This window comes from Pieris brassicae, chromosome 7, assembly GCF_905147105.1.
Source record: "Pieris brassicae chromosome 7, ilPieBrab1.1, whole genome shotgun sequence".
Taxonomy (NCBI): domain Eukaryota; kingdom Metazoa; phylum Arthropoda; class Insecta; order Lepidoptera; family Pieridae; genus Pieris; species Pieris brassicae.
The window spans coordinates 10,892,357-10,912,573 of NC_059671.1; the positions used below are offsets into that span (position 1 = coordinate 10,892,357).

General features: G+C 41.8%; 5 protein-coding genes across 6 annotated transcripts; 3 read left to right on the plus strand and 2 right to left on the minus strand.

Moving 5' to 3' along the window:
* Positions 1-432: 432 nt before the first annotated feature.
* Positions 433-3,912, plus strand: LOC123712047 (vacuolar protein sorting-associated protein 41 homolog). Its single transcript, XM_045664973.1, has 2 exons — positions 433-1,280; positions 1,580-3,912. The coding sequence occupies exons 1-2, from the start codon at positions 845-847 to the stop codon at positions 3,661-3,663; spliced, it is 2,520 nt and encodes an 839-aa protein (XP_045520929.1). The 5' UTR covers positions 433-844; the 3' UTR covers positions 3,664-3,912.
* A 952-nt stretch (positions 3,913-4,864) lies between these two features.
* On the plus strand, positions 4,865-14,726 carry LOC123712070 (regulatory-associated protein of mTOR). Its single transcript, XM_045665008.1, has 17 exons — positions 4,865-5,227; positions 5,655-5,757; positions 9,360-9,481; positions 9,809-9,928; positions 10,005-10,357; positions 10,429-11,056; positions 11,127-11,201; positions 11,270-11,699; positions 11,780-11,858; positions 11,936-12,270; positions 12,338-12,403; positions 12,488-12,658; positions 13,049-13,178; positions 13,606-13,856; positions 13,926-14,081; positions 14,152-14,335; positions 14,402-14,726. The coding sequence occupies exons 1-17, from the start codon at positions 5,057-5,059 to the stop codon at positions 14,724-14,726; spliced, it is 3,699 nt and encodes a 1,232-aa protein (XP_045520964.1). The 5' UTR covers positions 4,865-5,056.
* On the plus strand, positions 14,661-18,976 carry LOC123712071 (enoyl-CoA hydratase domain-containing protein 2, mitochondrial). 2 transcript variants are annotated; one of them, XM_045665011.1, is made up of 4 exons: positions 14,661-14,798; positions 17,882-18,059; positions 18,185-18,520; positions 18,598-18,976. In XM_045665011.1, exons 2-4 carry the CDS (start codon positions 17,972-17,974, stop codon positions 18,861-18,863), a joined length of 690 nt encoding a protein of 229 aa, XP_045520967.1. In that variant the 5' UTR covers positions 14,661-14,798; positions 17,882-17,971; the 3' UTR covers positions 18,864-18,976. The 2 variants fall into 2 exon arrangements, with proteins under 2 accessions (XP_045520967.1, XP_045520965.1); XM_045665009.1 differs by lacking the exon at positions 14,661-14,798 and having other exon boundaries at positions 17,618-18,059.
* Positions 15,918-17,081, minus strand: LOC123712073 (EKC/KEOPS complex subunit Tprkb-like). Its single transcript, XM_045665013.1, has one exon. It carries the CDS (start codon positions 16,881-16,883, stop codon positions 16,314-16,316), a length of 570 nt encoding a protein of 189 aa, XP_045520969.1. The 5' UTR covers positions 16,884-17,081; the 3' UTR covers positions 15,918-16,313.
* Positions 18,977-19,055: 79 nt separating the features above from the next.
* LOC123712072 (phosphomannomutase) lies at positions 19,056-19,946 on the minus strand. The gene has a single exon (XM_045665012.1). The coding sequence runs from the start codon at positions 19,828-19,830 to the stop codon at positions 19,078-19,080; it is 753 nt and encodes a 250-aa protein (XP_045520968.1). The 5' UTR covers positions 19,831-19,946; the 3' UTR covers positions 19,056-19,077.
* Between the last annotated feature and the right edge of the window lie 271 nt (positions 19,947-20,217).

Consider the following 20,217-nt stretch of genomic DNA (forward strand, 5'->3'; position numbering starts at 1 on the left):
AGTAAGTGCTTGACAGAAAGAGATAGCAATTTAACAAAATTCACTGTTTGTCACTATTGGAGTTTGTGACAAAAAAACTCGTATTTTTGGGCTTTTGGGTGAGATGTAGTTAAGATTTTGTTGTAAGTTGAGTACTCGCCGATGTCTTTTGACAGGCCTACAACACTGTAAGTGCATATAAATGGTTGCAGCGTTTAAGGCTTTAAAGGCCGTAGTGAACGGAAACTTGATAAAATAACGTTTACTGATCCAAAGCCCATTAGACAATCATGTTTCGTTACAACAAAGCTACCTTATTAATATTATATCATAACCTGATAACATCTTAGCGCTTGCCAAAGGCCTCCTTTCCTTCCACGAATTCCTACTAAGAAAAGCATTGTCTCACGATATATCCGTCTTAGTTTGTCGCGAATGTCACTATCACCATATCAGTCAAGAGACGTCCACTACTGGACATTCAGACATAAGACCAAATTATTATACGCATATTTAAATTATTCCCAATTCCCGTTCATGTGGGGGGGGCTACAAGTATAATTTTACCCAATATGGGATTTTTTTGCAAACCCAAGAATGAAAAAAACTATTGCTGTTTCTTGCGCGGCCACGCTTTAAATTGATCTATAGGTACTTCACCTGAAGACAAACTAGTAAATCTGTCATCAATAATGTTTATTGTTTTGTCACATCTATAACTACTAAATCTGTAGTCACTCCGTTCATTTGATTTCTATTATTATTCTTTATAGTTTATTATTACTTTATAAAACAGTGTTTGTGAATAATTATTTAATGCGATGGCATCGTTATAAATAACTGTTTTAAATAATAGTTATGCAATATGACGTTAAACTTAGAAAGTTGTGATAGTTTACCTCCGGATGAGGAGCCAAAATTGAAATACGATAGAATGGGTAATGACGTTCAAAATATACTGTTAAAAGATGCAGTCAGCTGTATAAGTGTACATACAAAGTTTATATGCCTTGGTACGCAATGGGGCGTCATCCATTTGCTTGACCATGAAGGAAATACTGTTCCAATATCCCCTGATCACAACCATAAGGACTTACAGGCTCACGCTATCGCAGTCAACAAGATATCCGTGGATCAAAACGGAGACTATATTGCTAGCTGCTCTGATGATGGCAAAGTTTTAGTCTATGGCCTGTATACAAATGAAAACACTCATAACTTGACTCTGGGTCGAGTAGTTAAGTCAGTTGCATTGGATCCCCACTATTTTAAATCAGGATCAGGCAGGAGATTTCTCACAGGTATTGTAGATTTTTAGATTCACACTTATGTTGCATATTATAGCATCTAATATTGAATAATGTACATTGCAGCATATTGTTAATGCACAAAGTGTATAATATCGGTATGCTGGGTTTGATTTAAAACAATAATTGTTTTTGGTTGTGGGCATGCACCTACTTGCCTTAAGAAAAATATCAAGCTTCCCTAAGGTGTTACTGGAAGGCATGTATAATCAGAACTGAAAATTTATAACAGAACCTGTATTTATTCATATTAAATATAAATTACATTAATTATACATGGTCAATTGTTCCAGGAGATAATAAACTAACACTATATGAGAAAACATTTTTGAATCGTCTACGTAGTACAGTCCTTTGTGAATGTGAAGGATATGTACAAGCTATTTCTTGGCAAGATCGGTTTGTGGCTTGGGCAAGTGAAGTTGGTGTTCGAGTTTATGACTTAGTTGCCAGATGTTCATTGGGACTTATTCAATGGGAAAAATCCCTAAACAGATCAATAGAAGATTTTCGATGTAATTTACTGTGGTCTGCCCATAACACTCTAATGATAGGCTGGGTTGATACTGTTAGGATATGTATTATTAGAAAAAGGAGTCTAATTGAACTACAAACACGTGATGTCACTGAGTATTTAGTTGATCCTGTATATACCTTTCAAAGTGACTATTTCATTAGTGGTTTAGGTCCCTTTAATGATCAACTTGTCTTGTTGGGAGTGCCCAAAGAGCCTGACTCTGAAACTGGGAAAACACAAAGACCTGTGTTATCTGTTGCTGATTACAAAGATTGTGAGTTTTGTGAAGTATCTACTGATAGTCTGAATATAAGGGGATATGAAGAATACTCTAGTAATGATTACTATTTGGATATGCTTATTGAGGAGAGTCGGTTTTTTATTGTGTCACCAAAAGATATAGTTATTGCAAGCCCTTATGATATTGATGACAGGGTAAGCTGGTTAATAGATCATGGACGATATGAGAAAGCTATTACAGTGTTAGAAGAAGCAGGAGGTAGAACTTCCAAACATTCTGTTGTTACTGTAGGTGTACAGTATTTAGACCACTTGCTGTTTGAGCATTTATTTGAAGAAGCAGCAATTTTATGTGCTAGAATCTGTAAAAACGATAAAGTTTTATGGGAAAATCAAATTTTAAAATTTGCTGAAATTAATCAACTTAGGACAATTAGTGCTTATGTACCACGAAATCCAGAACAAGCTTTAAGTTCACACATATATGAACTTATTATTTATGAATATTTAAAAGTAGATCCTGTAGGACTGTTGAAATTGGTACAAGAATGGAATCCTACCCTATACAAAACAGGTGTGATTATAAAAGAAGTTTTAGAACATTTGTTGACAACTGAAGTAGATAAGAATGTTTACCTAGAAGCATTAGCTCTTCTATATTGTTATCAAAAAAAATATGACAAAGCTTTAACAGCATATTTGAAAATTCAGCATAAAAATGTTTTTAAATTAATCACTCAATATAAAATGTATTCTGTTATATATGACAAAATCTTAGACCTAATGAATCTTGACTGTGATACCGCTATTCCTCTACTCCAGTCCAAAGAAGCAAAAATTCCTATTGAAGTGGTGGAGGAACAACTGAGAAACCATGATTTGTATCTCTTTAAATACTTGGATTCATATAGCAAAGTAGAGCCAAATGGCCGCTATCATGGAAAGCTGGTTAAATTGTATGCTAAATATGCCCGGGAAAAGCTGTTACCTTTTTTGAAATGTAGTGATAATTATCCAATTCAGGAGGCCTTGGATATATGCCATGAAAATGAATTCTATCCTGAGATGGTGTTCTTGCTGGGACGAATTGGAAATACAAGAGAAGCTTTACAGATTATTATAGAAAATTTGAAAGATATCAATCAAGCCATAAACTTTTGCCAGGAACATAATGACAAAGAATTATGGGGTGATCTTATAAAACAAACAGTTGATAAGCCAGAGTGTGTAACTTTACTGCTAAAGAGAATAGGAAATTATGTAGACCCCAGGATTTTAATACAAAATATACAACAAGGTTGCAAAATAAAAGACCTGAAAGAATCCCTTGTTAAAATGATGTGTGACTATCACTTACAGATGTCTGTGCAGGAGGCATGCAAGGTTATCACACTGAGAAATTATTTTGAATTACATGAAAAGATGATAATAAATCAGCAGAGAGGAATATCTGTCACTGATGACTTTTTGTGCAGTGTTTGCCAGGGCCGAATAATTATGCGAGATCTATCAAATGCTTCTGATTTAGTTGTTTACAATTGTAGGCATTCATTTCATATAGAATGCCTGCCAAATGGTATTCGTGAGGGATGCAGTGTGTGTAGTGCTGTTAAAATGTGACCAATGGTTGCCCAAATATGATTTAATTAAGTCACACTATACAAACTTTGTATTATTTATTATTCAGTAATATATCCACCATACCTAATGTAATATTTTATATCTATTTTCTATTAGTGTAACTAGAAATATGAATTCATATATATTAATAATACCATTATGTATGATGCTTTTTAAATGTAATGTTCAATGTAACATAATTCCTCAGTTAAGAAGGCATATGTAATTAAAAACTTCTTTGACTTATGGTTTATATTTTCATCATTTACATTAACTAATTTACAATCTCAGATAAGTTTTAATTGTGAATCATATTTTGCATAATAATCGGCCACTATATACTGTGATGCCAACTCCTACGAAGTTTTCCCCCTAGGACCAACTTCAAATACCTTTTATTACCCCTAAATATTTTGCTTTACACTATGGTTGAGAGGTTATTTCAAATATGCATTAAAAAAACATTCAAGTACTATACAATATCGAAGGAGTGTTATAAGCTTTTTGATATTTCAGTTGTAGCCACGCTTGGAGTTTATATTTGGTTTAGTTTGTTAGTTGGGTTCTCTAGGCTTAACATAAACTGTATAGAAACGAGCAAATTGGAGAAAAATTATCTAAATTTGTACAAAGAATACCCTAAATAAATGTACCTTTTAAAAACCACCCAGGAAGTCCTGATTTCCCCTAAATTTGGGGGGCTATCCCCTAAGTTGGCACTACTGACTAAATCTAGTTAATATATATTTAATCAAAACAAGAAACCAGCCTTAGACTATAATATTGTACGGTGTAACCAGCTACAAGTTAAGCTAGCTAATTATTACTGTTAGCAGCTGCTCAGTAGTGAAGATCCCTTAACAATAGTATACTTTTACTACCTACACTATTACATTTTACATACAGTACTGTATGTAGAAAGTCGAAAACTAAATTTGTCGACACGAACTGTAATTTTCGTACTTTAATGTAGTTCCAAAATCAGGAACGTGATACCCAATAGCAAAAAAACTGTATTTGGCGTGTTTTTTAAATTTCTCCTAAAAAACTCCCAAATATTCAAGATTTAGAGGTTTCCCAACACTCGGTTGAGCAACCTCTAAATCTAGGGGGATATTCTCTGATCTGGCAACAGTTCTTCTGAGCACTGACAGTGACAAATTATACTGTTAAGTTTTAATAGTCTGTGGAGTTCGGTATTCATGTGAGCACAGAATACTGATAAGATATTTAGTATACAGTTTATTAGTACTTGATAGCTCTTTGCAATTATTTTTAATGTTTATTTCCCATGTGGTGAAAATTGGAATCGCATTGGAGTAGTGTATAAAATGAGTCTCTTTATAATTTTTCGTCATTAAAGTCTGAGTGTTTATGATACTATAAAGTGAAAATGACAGAGATGCCTCCTTATCTCGCAGTAAACGATGAAGATAGTGACCATACCGATAGTGATTCTTCTGACTTTGAGGACCATCTACCTTTATGTTTTAACCAACCTCGGCATACAGACCCTATAAAGGGCATTGAGCGTGAGGAGCACACTTGGAGGGTAAAGGAAAAGGTAAAGACTTATTGAGAGAAACATTTTATCCAGCGTAACTGCGTAATAAATAAAAGAGCGTTAAAGAAAACAAACGCACAAATTATACCCACATTGATTTTGTATAATATATTTGTTTTATGAAAAGGTTCCACTATAGAAAAGCTGATGTAGATATTTTATCTACAGTAGTTTATAAGTTTTCAAAGCATAATATTCAAAGGTGATAATTAACATTTGATTATGTGCCTACAAGAAAAATTTAGCTACAGTATATAGTTGATATAATTTAAGTTTTAATAAATTTAATTAAGTAAGTAAATTAATGAGTATATATTTATTGTATACATGACATGAAACTGAGCAAATAATGTTAATAATTGTAGAAACATATTTGACTTATCTTTTACTGACAGTTATAGTAAGGACAATTTCATTTCAATTTCAGTACAAAACCCACTGTGTAGCACTAGTTTTGTGTCTCAATGTTGGTGTGGATCCTCCAGATGTGGTAAAGACACAGCCCTGTGCTCGCTTAGAGTGCTGGATAGGTGAGATATGTTTTATATGTACATATTTGACAAATACAAAGACATTGTATGGTTTCTGGGTTATTGGGGTACTTTAAATAATAGAGGTTTTTGTTGTTACCCTATAATAACCACTCGCATATAACAATATAATGTCCGTGAAATAATGAATTGGTAATATAAAACTAAGAAGGCTTTCTAATGTACAGACATATTCTAATTAATTTAGTTAAAAACTATTAGTATACTAGTAAGTCACAACTTCATGACCAAACATTCCAAAGTCTGGCCATAAATATGTGGGTAACATCGAAAATGTTTAGAACATGTTGTCTTTTGTTTTTGTTGGCGGCAAATCTAAAACTCTTGTTACACGTGAAAATGAAACCAACGGGAGAAAATTTTCTGTCAATGATTTTTATGACTTTCGTTGTGGGCTAACTCAACAACAAAACTATGATAGGCTGCGAATAGCATTTAATGAAGCCCCATCTCGTGCCACTATTTATAATTGGTTTAACGAGTTTAAGCGTGGACGTAGCAATCTCAATGATGATCCGCGTGAGGGACGTGATTTAACAGCGACTACTGAAGATAACATCAGTGCGACACATGATAGAGGAAGATAAGAGAGTGACCTATCGGCAGATACGGGCAAGCCTAGGCATTGGTTCAAGTACAAAAAAATATTACACTAACGTTAAAGCGTCAGGAAGCTTTGTACCTGATGGATTCCCCATACTTTAACCGACGACACCTTCGCATGGACTGGTGAATATTTGACTCGGCAGGTGTCGAGATAATGAGACATCCGCCATACAGTCCTGACCTGGCGCCCTGTGACTTTCATTTAAGAACTAAAGATAAAATTCGAGGTATTGGCTTTACGAGCCCTAAAAGCGAACGAAAAACGAAAATTCCATAGAACCGACCCCTAAGGAAGAATGGGAATGGCTTTTCTCAGTGGTTCCATCGAATGCGACGATGTGTAGAGAGAAATGGAGATATTTATTTATTTATTTACACTTCGTTACACTACAAAATAAGAATAAAAATTAACATAATTAAATCAAAAGGAGGGCAACTGGCGGCCTTATCGCTTACGAGCGATCTCTTCCAGGCAACCACTGTGAGTAAAGAAAAAAGAAATGTATTAAATAAGATAGGCAAGTAGTGCAAAAATACATGTAATACACAGTTATTAAAACTAAACAGGAATAAAATATTAAAGATACATTAAAGATAGAAAGTAAAAAGACCCATAAATCACGATAATTTAAGATAAGTCTCACGTCAGTTAGGGATACGATGTGGACAGGTAATGTTTGTAAAGAAGAAATTTAAAGGAAGATAAAGAAGGAGCTAAGCGAATAGGGACGGCAAGACCTTAAAGGAATCGCCAAGAAAGGAGGAGTTATGAGATGAAATTTCAAGGATATAGTTTTCGGAAGAGCGTAAGCTATAGTTATGGGCTCCCAGAAAATTGAAATCATTTTTGAGATAGGAAGGAGTTTTAGGCTTGAACAGGATGGAATATAGGAGATGAAGAACATGAGCATCACGTCGCTGACGAATTGGCAACCAGCCTAGCCGCTTACGGAACGCAGAGATATGGTCGTACTTTCTTAGACCGAATATAAATCTGATACAGAAATTTTGGAGACGATCCAGTCTATTTAGCAATTCCTCGTTAAGATCGGAGGAGCAAGAATCGGCGTAGTCCAGTAAAGGCAGGAGGAGAGATTGCGCCAGTGAGGTTTTGGTACTAAAGGGAAGAAATTTACTAAGACGTCGAAGGATACTGGAGGCACCGTACAGTTTTCGGCTAACTTCTTTAACATGCTGCTCCCAGGATAAATTTTGATCAAATAAAACCCCCATTTTTTTACTGTACGGCTAAAATTTAAAATTACAATGTTGATATGGATAGGGGGTAACCTGGCCGTTTTTCATTCTCTAAACATTTTTAGTGTTACCTAGTTACTGTTACATAAAAACTTTTCTATTTTTAAATATTTAATTATTTTTAATTTGGAACATGTATATTATTTTAAAAAACTTCTGTCGATTTTGCACCATTTCACATATTTATGGAAAAATATGATCATCAAATTACAATATGGAATGGGATGTTAAAGAAAATAGGATTGCCGTGATCTTGCACCAATTGAGTATGGAACCGTAGGTTATATTCCAAACACTTCAAAAGCTTGGTATCAGCCGTATGTTTTTATATGTACGTACTATGAACAGATACAATAACACTTCGTCTGTCGAAGACCAGAAAAGATCGGGGCGACCGCGATGTGATGAGACAGATGTTAAAGCCAGAATTCGTCGAAACCCCATTAGGAAGCAAAAAAATTTGCAAGATTGATGAGGATTCCTGCTTAACTCTGTCGCGTATTATAAAACAAGACCTGCAGCTCAGTGCTGATTCTCGATATATAGGATAAATACGCAGGTGAAAAGCACAGAAATATCCTCTTTACCGATGAAAAAAAATTCACGATTAAAGAACACTACTACAAGCAAAATGATAAAGTGTACGCTCATAGTTCTAAAGAAGCTTCTCAAGTGCTCGGAAAGGTACAACGTGGTCATCATCCTGCATCAGTAATGGTTTGTTGGGGCGTGTCTTATCAAGAAGTGACTACAATTGTGAAAAAGAATCGAAAACTTCAGCCAACGTGTATCAATATACAGTCTTGGGTCATGTTGTAAAACTCCTCAGCAATACACCTTTTAAAAATACCCCGTGGACTTTCCAACAGGATTTTGCACCTGGTAACAAGGCATGATCTACCCAAGCCTGGCTTGAAACCAACGAGCTATGCCAAGTTGTCGTGGATCCGAGGGGCATTTTTTTTGAATACAAAAACATGGCGAATTTTTAAAGGAAATTGCATCTTACATTTCCGAAGAATTATTAGAGGAGGATCAGGATTATTTCATTATTGCCTTCCACGCTGTTACATTTCAAATTACCCCAGCAGATATGTCATATTTGTACAAGTGTCTCTTCAATTTAAGCAAACCATTACTAAGTACATTCACTAATTATTATTTTTTTCTAAGTATCATTGAAATTTTAACATCTGAAGTAAGAGCTGAAGACTGGCTCTCATTTAGCACAGACCGTAACCCTTTAAACTTCAAATTATAGTCATTTTTAGAGGACATGGCTTGCTCTATCTACACGGCGACATTTAGTCTCTTAAAAAATCTTTTGACAAGCAGTCGCAAAGTTTCCCTTGGAAACAGAGCGTAAATCCATAGATTCGTGGCCAAACGGATTAAAGGCCTATGTAAAAGCCAAAGGTGGTCATTTCGATTAGATTATTTTTATATTTCTTTGAGACTTTAAATATAAAGCTATAAATTTTAAATATTACATTACTTAATTTAATAAAAAACTCATTTTCATTTGTAACAGAACTTATGGCTAGACTAGGTATGCCTACACTACACAAGTAGAGGATTCAAATATCATTTATTTTAATGAAACGGTTATTTATATACCTCTGTTTCAAGTGATTGGTCAACGAGAGACACCCCTGCTATCTGGTGAAATTTTAATTTAAGTATTTAGAATTTTGAGTAGGCATGAAACTTGTCGACAGACCCAAACTCACTCTCTCCAAGCAAGGCTTTAGAAACTATTGGACACGCTCTGCAAACACAATATGAGCGATGGCAGCCACGGGCTCGCTACAAGCAGTCACTTGACCCCACCAGCGATGAAGTGAGTGATTCGTGGTTTCATTTATTTTCTTAGTAATTTATTGGGTTAAATAATGTCATATCTATGTCATCCTTACAAGTACACTAGTTGCGTAGGACTAAACAAGATATTATCACCGCGTTCATTAATGACAAATTGAGTTTGTACGTTGTTTGGCTCCGTTTTAAACCGAGCTATAGATTTCGAAGAAGCCGTACTACGAAAACTGCTTGCTTCGTGCGCTACTTAGATGCGGCCAGTGAGCATTTTGTATATATAGACGATGCTATATTTGCCTAGACTCAAAACATTACTAAACTAGAGATTACGACGACCGTCGTGTTTAAGATCAAGAAACTGTGCTGCTCTCTGCGTCGCAACGCGAAGGAGGAGCGGGTGCTCTTCCACTACAACGGCCACGGCGTGCCCAAGCCCACTTCTCAGGGGGAGATATGGGTGTTCAACAAGGTGAGCTTGCGACTTGGCATCGTTGCGGTCGATAACCAACGTCGGGAACCAGTTATAATAACGCGGGAGTTCGCAGGCGTACACGCAGTACATCCCGCTGTCCATGTACGACTTGCAGTCGTGGATGGGCGCGCCGTCGCTGTACGTGTATGACTGCTCCAACGCCGGCGTCATCGTCGACAACTTCAAGCAGTTCGCTGAGCAGCACGAGCGCGAGCACGAGCCCGCGGCCGGCCCGCCCATCTCCTACCGCAACTGCATACAGCTGGCGGCGTGCGCGGCCGGCCAGACGCTGCCTATGTCGCCCGACCTGCCCGCCGACCTCTTCACCGCCTGCCTCACCACCCCCGTGAAGATGGCCATGAAGTGGTTCGTGCTGCGCAGCCGCCTGCGTTCGGCCACTGCCGACCTCGTCGACCTCATCGATAAGTAGGCCTCGCTTTACTCGCTTCGTGAGCGTTACGTAGTCGCGCAGCTCGTTAAAGGTTCACGTCCGCTAGGATCCCGGGGCAGGTGACGGACCGGCGCACCATGCTGGGCGAGCTCAACTGGATCTTCACGGCCATCACGGACACGATCGCGTGGAGCTCGCTGCCGGGCGATCTGTTCCAGCAACTGTTTCGCGCCGACCTGCTGACGGCCAGTCTGTGCCGGAACTTTCTGTTGGCCGACCGCATCATGCGCTCTTACAACTGCACCCCGGTGGCCAGCCCCGCGCTGCCTTCGCTGGCACGCCATCCGCTGTGGGCCGCCTGGGAGCACACGCTGGACCTGGCGCTGGCGCAGCTGCCGGCGTTGTTGGGAGAGCGGCCGCCGCCCTTCCGCCACTCGCCCTTCTTCCGCGATCAGCTCACCGCCTTCCAGCTATGGCTGGATCTCGGCGAGGGCGCCGCGGGCCGCGCTCCACCCGAACAGCTACCCATGGTGCTGCAGGTGCTGCTGAGCACGCTGCATCGCGTGCGCGCGCTGCACATTCTGTGCCGTTTCCTGGCGCTGGGCGAGTGGGCGGTGCGCGCCGTGCTGGCGGTCGGAATCTTTCCCTACATGCTGAAGCTGCTGCAGGCGTCGGCGCCCGACCTGCGCCCCGCCATGCTCTACATCTGGGCTCGTATCGTCGCCGTGGACCCGGTGCGTACGCGGCATATTATTGCCGAGATGTGCGACCGCGACTCGCGATCTGACGAGACAAATATTTCAGAGTTGTCAAGCGGACCTGGTGAACGCGAAGGGCCACAAGTACTTCCTGGCGATCCTGCAGGACCCCGCCGTGAACGTGAGTAGCGCTTTCCGCCCGCTCGGGCACCCGGGCCCGCCACGGCTCACGGTCGTCTGTCTTCGCAGAGCGAGCACCGCACCCTGGCCGCTTTCGTGCTAGCCGGCATTGTCGACCGGCACCCCGCCGGACAGGAGGCGGCTTTACAGGGCTCCATGATTCCCGCCTGCCTCGAGCAGGTGAGCGACGGCGAGGGCGGCGCTGGCGTGCTCGAACAGTGGGCGTGCATCGCGCTGGGCCGTCTGTGGCGCGGCTGCGAGGCGGCCCGCGGGGCCGCCGCCCGCGACCTCGCGCACGAGAAGTTGGCCGCGCTGCTCACGCACCCGCGCGTCGAGACACGCGCCGCCTGCGCGTACGCCCTCGGCTGCCTTGTCGGCGCCGCTCCTCTCGCGCCGCGCACCGACCACGCCAACGCGCTCGACCACCAGGTGGCGGTGCTGCTGGCCGCGCGCCTCTCCGCCGACGCCTCGCCGCTCGTGCGCGCCGAGATCCTCGCCGGTCGGTCGCTCGTCCGTCGCTCTCTTCCCCGAGGCTCCGTCGGCCCATCCGGTTTCGCTCATCTATCTCGTTGTTCGCAGCGCTGCAGTGGCTCGTGCTGATCTTCGAGCAACACTTCATCGCAGTCTACTTGCAGGAGCGAATGCGAAGGAGCGACAAGTGAGTCTCGCCCGAAATAGCCGCCGACTCGGCCGTCGGACGGTTTCTTTCGATTCGAACGCCTTATTTTTCGACAGGAGCGGTCGCGGTGGCGCTCAAGTGGAGGCGGGCTGCGAGGCGCTGGCCGGCCCCCCGCCCCGCGGCTCCCAACCCGCGCACCACTCGCTGTCGCTGCCCACCATCGGCTTCGGCTCCGTCTACATGAAGCTGTGGAGCAGCGTGTGCGCCATGTGCCGTGAGCCGCACCCCGCGTTGGCGCAAATGGCCGACGACATCGTGGGCCACGTGGCCGACCAGGTGGACAGCGTGGGCCGCGACGCGGAGCGCGCCTCCAGCGGTGGCTCCAGCTCGCTGCCCCCGTCGCCGAACGCGCGGCCCGCCGCCGCGCCCTCCACGGGCACCCTCCCCCTCGGTGAGCGGCCGGTCCGTGCGCGCCCGTCCCGTAACCTCTCGTCTCTCACCACTTCCCGTGTTCACAGGCCGTCGACGAGGCCGCTCCGGGCTACCGCACGCCGCTTCGGAGGATTCCTTCTCCTTGTCGGCGGGTGAGACTCGGCCATCTCCTTGCACACGTAGTCTGCCGATTTCTCTTTTCTTCCAATGATACGAATCGTTAAAAACATTCGCAGGTCAGAGTGCTAAGAGACCCATCGTGAGCACGCAGTTCGTGGAGTGGGCGACGGCGCGCTTCGGGCGGGGCGAGGCGGAGGCGGGCGAGGACGGCGACGTCGAGTGCCGAGCTCACCACGAGCGCGCGTGGCGGCGCAGGCGCAACGCCAACATCCGGCGAGAGGCGAAAGGTAGGGAAGGAACCGGAGGGGATATCGAAATGGATACCACTGTGGCTAGGCTAGAAGACTAAATTAGCCTCCAAAAGGCTCGGTGTGCTCGGCGAGGCGAGACGGTATTTCAGTCGGGTCACCGCTTGCAACTCAACCAATTCGACATAGGGAAGACGTACCAATTATTGAAAGGCTGTCAACGCACTTGCGAGCCTTCTGGCATTGTGAGTGTCCATGGGCGGCAGTATCACTAAATACCCGTTTGCCTCCTAATACAAAAAAACTAAGTGCTCGTACGGGACTGGCTTCCATGAGGAAGGGTCTAACACTGGAACGCGTTCCGCTGAACGCTCTCTTGACGCGTAGTCGACGATACGCGGCTTGACCCGAGATCGTGTTCGTGTTCAGGCCTGCGCTCGGCGCGCGTGACGCGGCTGGACACGCAGGCGTTCCACTCGCGCTGCCCGCTGCCACCGGCCGTGGTGCTCTTCCATCCCTACGAGCAGCACGCCGCCGTCGCCTCCAAGGACAACTTCGGGTTAGAAAATATTATTAATTTACACGACCAATTATTCACCTCGTGAGCCGCATTTCACACGAACAGAACACTACTCATTTCCACGGCATTCACTCTACCTGCCACGTTGGGCAAATTCACTCCCCCTATGTGATGCCCATTAACTCTATTCCCAGAATTCACTTGATGATAAGATACTTCACCGACGGCGACTCCGCGGTCGTCTCCGCAGTCCAAACTAACTTGCTATTTAATATTACTCGACTGGGTCTCGCTGTTCATCATAAAGCAACATTCCCAACTTACGTTCGATACCATCTCATTACTAACAGTTGGCGATTTCCGCTTTTTTGGGCCACTTTTGTACTATAAACTTAATTCCTTGGCAAAATAAATATAAATGTTAAACAGCTATTTCTAAATACCTGATCGATGAGCGCGAGCGCAGGATCTGGGACTGGGGCACGGCAGCCAAGCTGTGCGTGGGCACTTGGCGTCGCGCCTGGGGCCGCATCACGTCGCTGGCCTACATCGACGCCCACCACGGCGCCGCGTTGGCCGTCGCCGGCCACCAGGGCAACCTCGCCGTGTACCGGCCCTCCGGGGGCGGCGCGGAGCCCCGTCTGCTGACCGCGTGGCGCGCTCTGGACGTGCGGCCCGCGCCCGACTACCGGCCGCCGCCCGCGCAGCCGATTTACAGTGAGTTTTTTCTCGACGATGCGCGCCGGTCTCGTTTCACCCGATTGAGGCCATTCTTGTCGCGAGCAGACGGAGCGGGCGGCTCTTGTTCGTGGTCTGCGCCGCCGCCGGGGACGCTGGTGCGCTGGAGCTCGCGACGCTGCAGCCTGGCGCTGGCCGGTCCCGCGCCCACGCTGCGCCTGTGGGACGCTCTCGCCGAGATGCTTCACGCCGACATCGACACCGGTGAGTCCCCGCCTCCCGACGCCGCCCCGACGCCGGGCCGCGGCGTCCCTCTCAACCTGTCCCGTCGCAGGCGTCGAGTGCGCCGCGACGAGCTTGTGGCGCGGCGGCTGGCGGGTCGTATGCGGCTTCTCGGACGGCTCCGTGCGCGCCTGGGACGAACGCTCGCCGGAGCCGGTCTACACGCTGCGGGAGCACGCGGCGCCCGTGTTGGCCGCCGTGCCGCGCAGCGATCGGAACGCTCTCGTGACCGGATGGTGAGTTGCCGCCTTCTCGCCTCGCGAGCCGAGAGAGCGCGATATCGACGAGCGTTTTGTGCGCAGCGTGGAGGGCGTCGTGCGCGTGTACGACGAGCGCAAGGTGGGGACGAGGGCCGCGGCGCTGCGCGAGGTGCGCGCGCCCGGCCCGTTGGCGGCGCTGGCTGTGCACGAACGTGCGCCGCTGCTGGCCGCCGGCTCAGTGAACCAGTGCATCAGCATCTACGACCTGCGCGGCGCGCACCTCAACACCATCAAGTTCCACGAGGGATTCATGGGGCCCCGCATCGGACCCGTGTCGTGCCTGGCTTTCCATCCGCTGAGGTGCGCGATGGGCGTGGGCTCCAAGGACTCGACCGTGTCCGTGTACCAGGCGGAGGCGCGTCGGTGACCTTCGCTCTACGGCCTGCCGCTGCCCTTCGCGCACTGACCGCAACGGAAACGCCCGGCGATCGTTAGTAATGTATGATGTTTTTTAAAATCCCCTAGTTGTTTAGCAGTCACGTATAGGTTACGAGAGCATCGAGCACGTTCGTCGTGTCCGGTGACTTTTTGACGTAAACTTATATATTATACACGGATTGTGATGTCTACTTAACGAATGCGAGGGAAAGAGAGCGAACGCAGTGCGCCGAAGTGTTCAAATGGTGCTACTTAGTGGTAGTACTAGCGCTTAATTGTCACAACAGAATCCGTGCACTGGGTCTTTTATACCAGAACTGACTCATAATTATTGTGTATTGATAATTATATGTATGCCAACATCTACATATAAAGAAAATAGTCAACTTAAATAAACAACTTTTTTCAAACATCCACTGTTATCCTAGAGTTTAAATCCAAGTGAACACATTATCAGCCATCCAATATGATAATATGACCGAGGTAAATGTTTTGAGCCTTACTCTCTACACTGTTCATACTGTAGATCTTAAAAATGAGTGTTTTTACATTCTGTTTTAAATCCTTAAGCTAGAGCCAGATTGATGGTTCAATATATTCGACGTGGTACAGTTTCCTTTGTGGGTTATGCAAAATATGTCGCATTATTTGTTAATGTCTGCCCGGTAATGCAAAAGATGTTGTGATTAATAATTGTAAAGTTCCTAATGCTCAATAGCTACTAGATACCATGTTATTTTGATTATGTTATGAATACAAACGGACAATGGCTGCATTTTATTTTAGATGACAAACTCTGAGATTACTATAGGTCCGTTGTGCGTAATCTCTGCGATTACTTATTTCCCGCATTGTAATCCTGTATGGGTATGCAATCTGTCCCAAGCAATAATTTCAAAGTGCAGCCCAGGCAACTATTGTCTTCTTATTCTTATTGTTAAGTTTACTTTGGTATTTAAATGGTAAATATTATCAGGATAAGAAACTCACTTTTGTGCACTTAGACTTACATTAATTGCAGATAATGTCATAATCTGTTCCCATTAAATGAGTGGTAATCTGAAATTTAACTTATGCTGATAGGCTTAATGATAATATATTGTTGTTGTTAAAATAAAAGAGTACACTAAAGCAGCCTGTTTTTAATACATAACTACAATATTGTTATTTTTTTCTCACAACATTGTACAACTACAATGCAGTGTCTACTGCACATATATATGTTGTGGTTTGATACATATTCCATAAAATTCAACTTCAGCTTAACCTAAATCCTTACACAACACTATGTTTATACATTAGTGATGTAATTGCTGTATTTAACAACATTAAATAATGATATGCACACAGCATTGAAAAATTCACTTTTAACCCAAAGCAGACAAAATTCATATGAGTTTACAAGAATTTAAAACAAGCCTAACTGTGCTAGATTAATAAATTCATAATATGGTAATTGTTTAATAAAATTTAATTGATGTTTATCAATCTGGCTAAAATGAAATTTATGAAAAGCGTCGATTTTGATATATTACATCATAAGTAATACTTTTCCTGTTTTAATATCACTCAGTTCTCATTGAATCATACCCCTGTTATTAAAAGACACAATGTTCTTAGTTACCATTCGGCTAACAATACTATCTAAGAGGTTACCAGTGCACTGTAAACTGTCCAATTTAAATGCATCTTGAATTTGCTTAAGTTCAGTGTATTTACTTAGATCTGAAATGGGACAGAGTTCTCCTTTGATCTGCTTCAAAACGTTGTCGCTGTGATCTTCTTTTTGTGTTATAATGAAACACAGTAAAACACAATGCTGTTTATAAACGCCAAACTTGGTTAAGCTCTGAGTTATATTTTTGGTGAGTGACAAGTTATATAAAATTTCTCCATATACTGACTTTGTTACCATGTGTCCTAGCATTTGGGCAACGACAGCACGGTTGGCGGCCACAGCTACTTGGAAAGGATCTAGTATCAAAGACGGATTTATAGCAGCACATTTCCATACACCGTGTTTTATGTTTTCGGTGATCGTGGTTACATTTTGTACGTTTTTCAACAATATTAATTTCATAGAAGAATTTGAATTCGGATCAAGTTGGCATGTATAAACTGTCTTAGAACATATAACTGATGCCATTTTTAAGCAACACGATAAACTTCTTTTTAAAAGTAAACGTAATAAAATTTGTTTTTATTATTTATTTTTTACGGAACGGGTGACAATTGACAATACAGACTATGATTTGGGAATTTATGGCTAAATATTGACTTAAGGTCTCGTTTTCAGGCCATAAAATAAATATGTTTAAATATATATCACAGGATACTAGAAAAACGCCTGATTCCTAAATAAGATAGTGCTCGTTAAAGTGGCAAAAAGAGGTATTGATCTTTTTTATCTAAAATAATTCAACTGCACGAAAAGGAGATGAAAAATATTTTTCGTGGTTGAGAATGACATCTACATCCTACGGCTACAATATTTCCGATGATCACATAAAATCGCACAAGAAGGTCCTTCTTCGACAGTGGCTATATTTTGACAAGATTTTAAAAACTTTCCGATGATTTATTAGCGACAAGAACCTATATAAATTGCTTGGTGGTTTGATTGGAGGGTGGTCTTAAAATTCAAATTTATATTTTTATGTACTATGTACTAGTCAAGACCATAGAGTATATTTTTAAAAAGTCAAGAGTCATGGCTAATCTGTAATTTATGTAAGATCGCGGGAAAGTTACGATCTACTTAATAACAGATGAGATTGTAAATAGTAACATTATATTATTACATATTTGTTCAACTGTAATTTACTGTAAATTTTTTGTGTTAAAGACCCAAATTTTTAAATATTATGTTTCCGAGAATTCATTATATTTAAATAATTAAAAAATATAGATAACTATGTATTGTTCCTATCGAGCGTACTCGAGCTCCTCATAAATTAAGACAATTTAATTACCGCTCGGTCGCTGGTTGTCAAAATATAGATAAGACTTTTTCTACTAGCCACATTTATATTTAAAAAAATGTTGATGCACTTTAATCTAAAAGTTCTTAATAAATCAAGTTTTTGGAGATGCTTCTCAACAAAAGCTGTAAGTCTGGAAAATTCAAGTGGTGTGGTGTTTCAGAGGCTACCTGGAGAAAACAAAATCATAGCTCTGTACGGTCTTAACAATCATAAAGACAGAAATGCCCTTGGATTTGACTTATTAGAATCTATGAGGGAAGTCAATTCCATACTAAGAGAAGATACTAAAATTTCTGTTGTTATTCTTCATAGCTTAGTGACAGGAATATTTTGTGCAGGTTAGTTATGTGAATTGAAATTTAAATAATTAACACTATGTAATTATATTTATTCTAATAGGCAGAGGCCATGTCTTCATCAATGACTTGCAGTTTTAAATGTTATATCCATATTTTTATTCTAGGGGCTAACTTAAAGGAAAGATTTAAAATGAATGATGTTGAAGTGGCATCATTTGTTAGAGGGTTGCGGCAAACATTTATAGATATTGAAGATCTACCTATGCCGACAATTGCAGCAATTGACGGTGTGGCTGTTGGAGGAGGCCTAGAGCTGGCCCTTGCGTGTGACATTAGAGTAGCGGCAGATACTGCCAAACTTGGGTTAGTAGAGACAGGAAGGGGTCTCATCCCAGGTGCAGGTGGTACCCAGAGACTACCTAGAGTAGTGCATTCTAACGTTGCAAAGGAATTGATATTTACCTCTAGAATAATAAGTGGTATAGAAGCAAAGCAATTAGGTTAGTTAAGGTACATAAATAATTATTGTGTTGTGTGCATGTGAAGTACCATGTTTAACTTAAATTTGTTCTTATAGGTCTTGTAAACCACTCTGTGCCACAGAATATCACAAAAAATGCAGCCTTTGAAAGAGCTCTGAGTCTTGCTCAAGAAATTGCATCAAATGCCCCTATTGCTCTCAGATGTGCTAAACAAGCCATAAATGAGGGCATCCAGCTAAGTATAAAAGATGGTTATGAAATTGAACAGAAGTGTTATGAAAAAAATATACCAACTCAAGACAGGAGGGAAGGCATGATATCGTTCATTGAGAAAAGAAACCCTAACTATCAAGGTTGTTGATGGATCTATTTTAGAGCTCAACAGTGAAAATGTTTAATTATATTCACATGTACATAAAAACTGTTTGTTGTTAAGATAAGATTTTTTAAATATACATTTATCTGTGTTGAGGTTATCATTGTTTATGTAGCTGATGCAACACTCACAATATCATAATTGTATAGTGATATTTATGTACATTTAATATAGATGTACATTTTAAAATAGATGTTTATTATAATATACTAAGAAGTTTTTTTATTTGTTCTTTGGTATCATGGGGTGAAGAAACTTTATGTCCAATGGTTCGTTCATCACTATAGATTTCATAATCGTTTCCTCCTGGCATTGTTTTATCACCAAAAAAATGGATTTCCTTAAAATTTGCATCTGCAACATGTTTCAAACAGTAAGTCTTATCCCAACCCTTAGGAAATACATCCACACTGATTTGACCACCAAGTGCAAATTTAAGATCTGTATCATTAAACTCGTTTTGCAGAGCCTCAACAAACTTGGTTCTAATATTATGTTGATTATCAAATTGTGAAAATTGATCTCTTTCTTTCTGGTTGCAAGAGCGCCCCACTGGGCATATATTGATCATACTAGAACGAAACTCAACAAAATTTCCGCGTTTCGCTGGTAATTCTAAATTGGACATATATCCAAGGGCAAAATTTATAACACGTTGTAATGTTCTCTCGCCAGCATGATTTAGAATACTCTGTGTGTTCTTAAGCTCGCCTTGCTGATATTGCATCACTCCATTTTCACAAAACACATAATCAAATTGATTCGTTATATCTTCGCCATCCATTTGTTCGACTATTTTTGAATAGTCTGATCCGCTTACCAACCCTATAGCAACTTCGGGCTTAACATGATTAAGGAGAAATAATTTTAAATCTTCTGATATTATTTGTCTCGGTTTCGTCAAAGTCCCGTCAACATCAAATAAGTAAAGTATGTTTTTACGATTAGCCATTTTTTATTTACAACACGTTTATAAACTTATAAATTATGATAACAATATACTTAACGTATTACGTAGAGTAACATTAATGATAACAAGTTACAACTTACAAGATATAAAATATGTGGCATGCATGTGGCAGAGAACCACAGATATATATATATATATAGTAATTACGATCTAATATAATCTCTGGTTAGAGTACCATAAGACTATAAAATAATCATAATATTGTAGTCTTTTTTTTTGAAACAAGACCAAGTTAAGGGTAAGGGACCAACAGAAGGGTAAATGGTATGGAAATTTTCAAGCAAACCTACGTGTAGCACCATGGTATAACAAACTGAAAATGGCCAGTCGGGACTTTATTATCCAGACTGCGTTTTGGTCACTCCACCG

What these genes read in the sequence shown, in the direction of transcription:
- LOC123712047 (XM_045664973.1), top strand. Translation starts at nt 845, where the DNA reads ATGACGTTAAACTTAGAAAGTTGTGATAGTTTACCTCCGGATGAGGAG. An exon ending in AGGCAGGAGATTTCTCACAG is followed by an intron (nt 1,281 to 1,579) that starts GTATTGTAGATT and finishes CAATTGTTCCAG; the next exon opens with GAGATAATAAACTAACACTA.
- LOC123712072 (XM_045665012.1), bottom strand. Translation starts at nt 19,830, where the DNA reads ATGGCTAATCGTAAAAACATACTTTACTTATTTGATGTTGACGGGACT.
- LOC123712073 (XM_045665013.1), bottom strand. Translation starts at nt 16,883, where the DNA reads ATGGCATCAGTTATATGTTCTAAGACAGTTTATACATGCCAACTTGAT.
- LOC123712071 (XM_045665009.1), top strand. Translation starts at nt 17,777, where the DNA reads ATGTTGATGCACTTTAATCTAAAAGTTCTTAATAAATCAAGTTTTTGG. An exon ending in GACAGGAATATTTTGTGCAG is followed by an intron (nt 18,060 to 18,184) that starts GTTAGTTATGTG and finishes TTTTTATTCTAG; the next exon opens with GGGCTAACTTAAAGGAAAGA. An exon ending in TATAGAAGCAAAGCAATTAG is followed by an intron (nt 18,521 to 18,597) that starts GTTAGTTAAGGT and finishes TTGTTCTTATAG; the next exon opens with GTCTTGTAAACCACTCTGTG.
- LOC123712070 (XM_045665008.1), top strand. Translation starts at nt 5,057, where the DNA reads ATGACAGAGATGCCTCCTTATCTCGCAGTAAACGATGAAGATAGTGAC. An exon ending in CTTGGAGGGTAAAGGAAAAG is followed by an intron (nt 5,228 to 5,654) that starts GTAAAGACTTAT and finishes TTTCAATTTCAG; the next exon opens with TACAAAACCCACTGTGTAGC. An exon ending in CGAATGCGAAGGAGCGACAA is followed by an intron (nt 11,859 to 11,935) that starts GTGAGTCTCGCC and finishes ATTTTTCGACAG; the next exon opens with GAGCGGTCGCGGTGGCGCTC.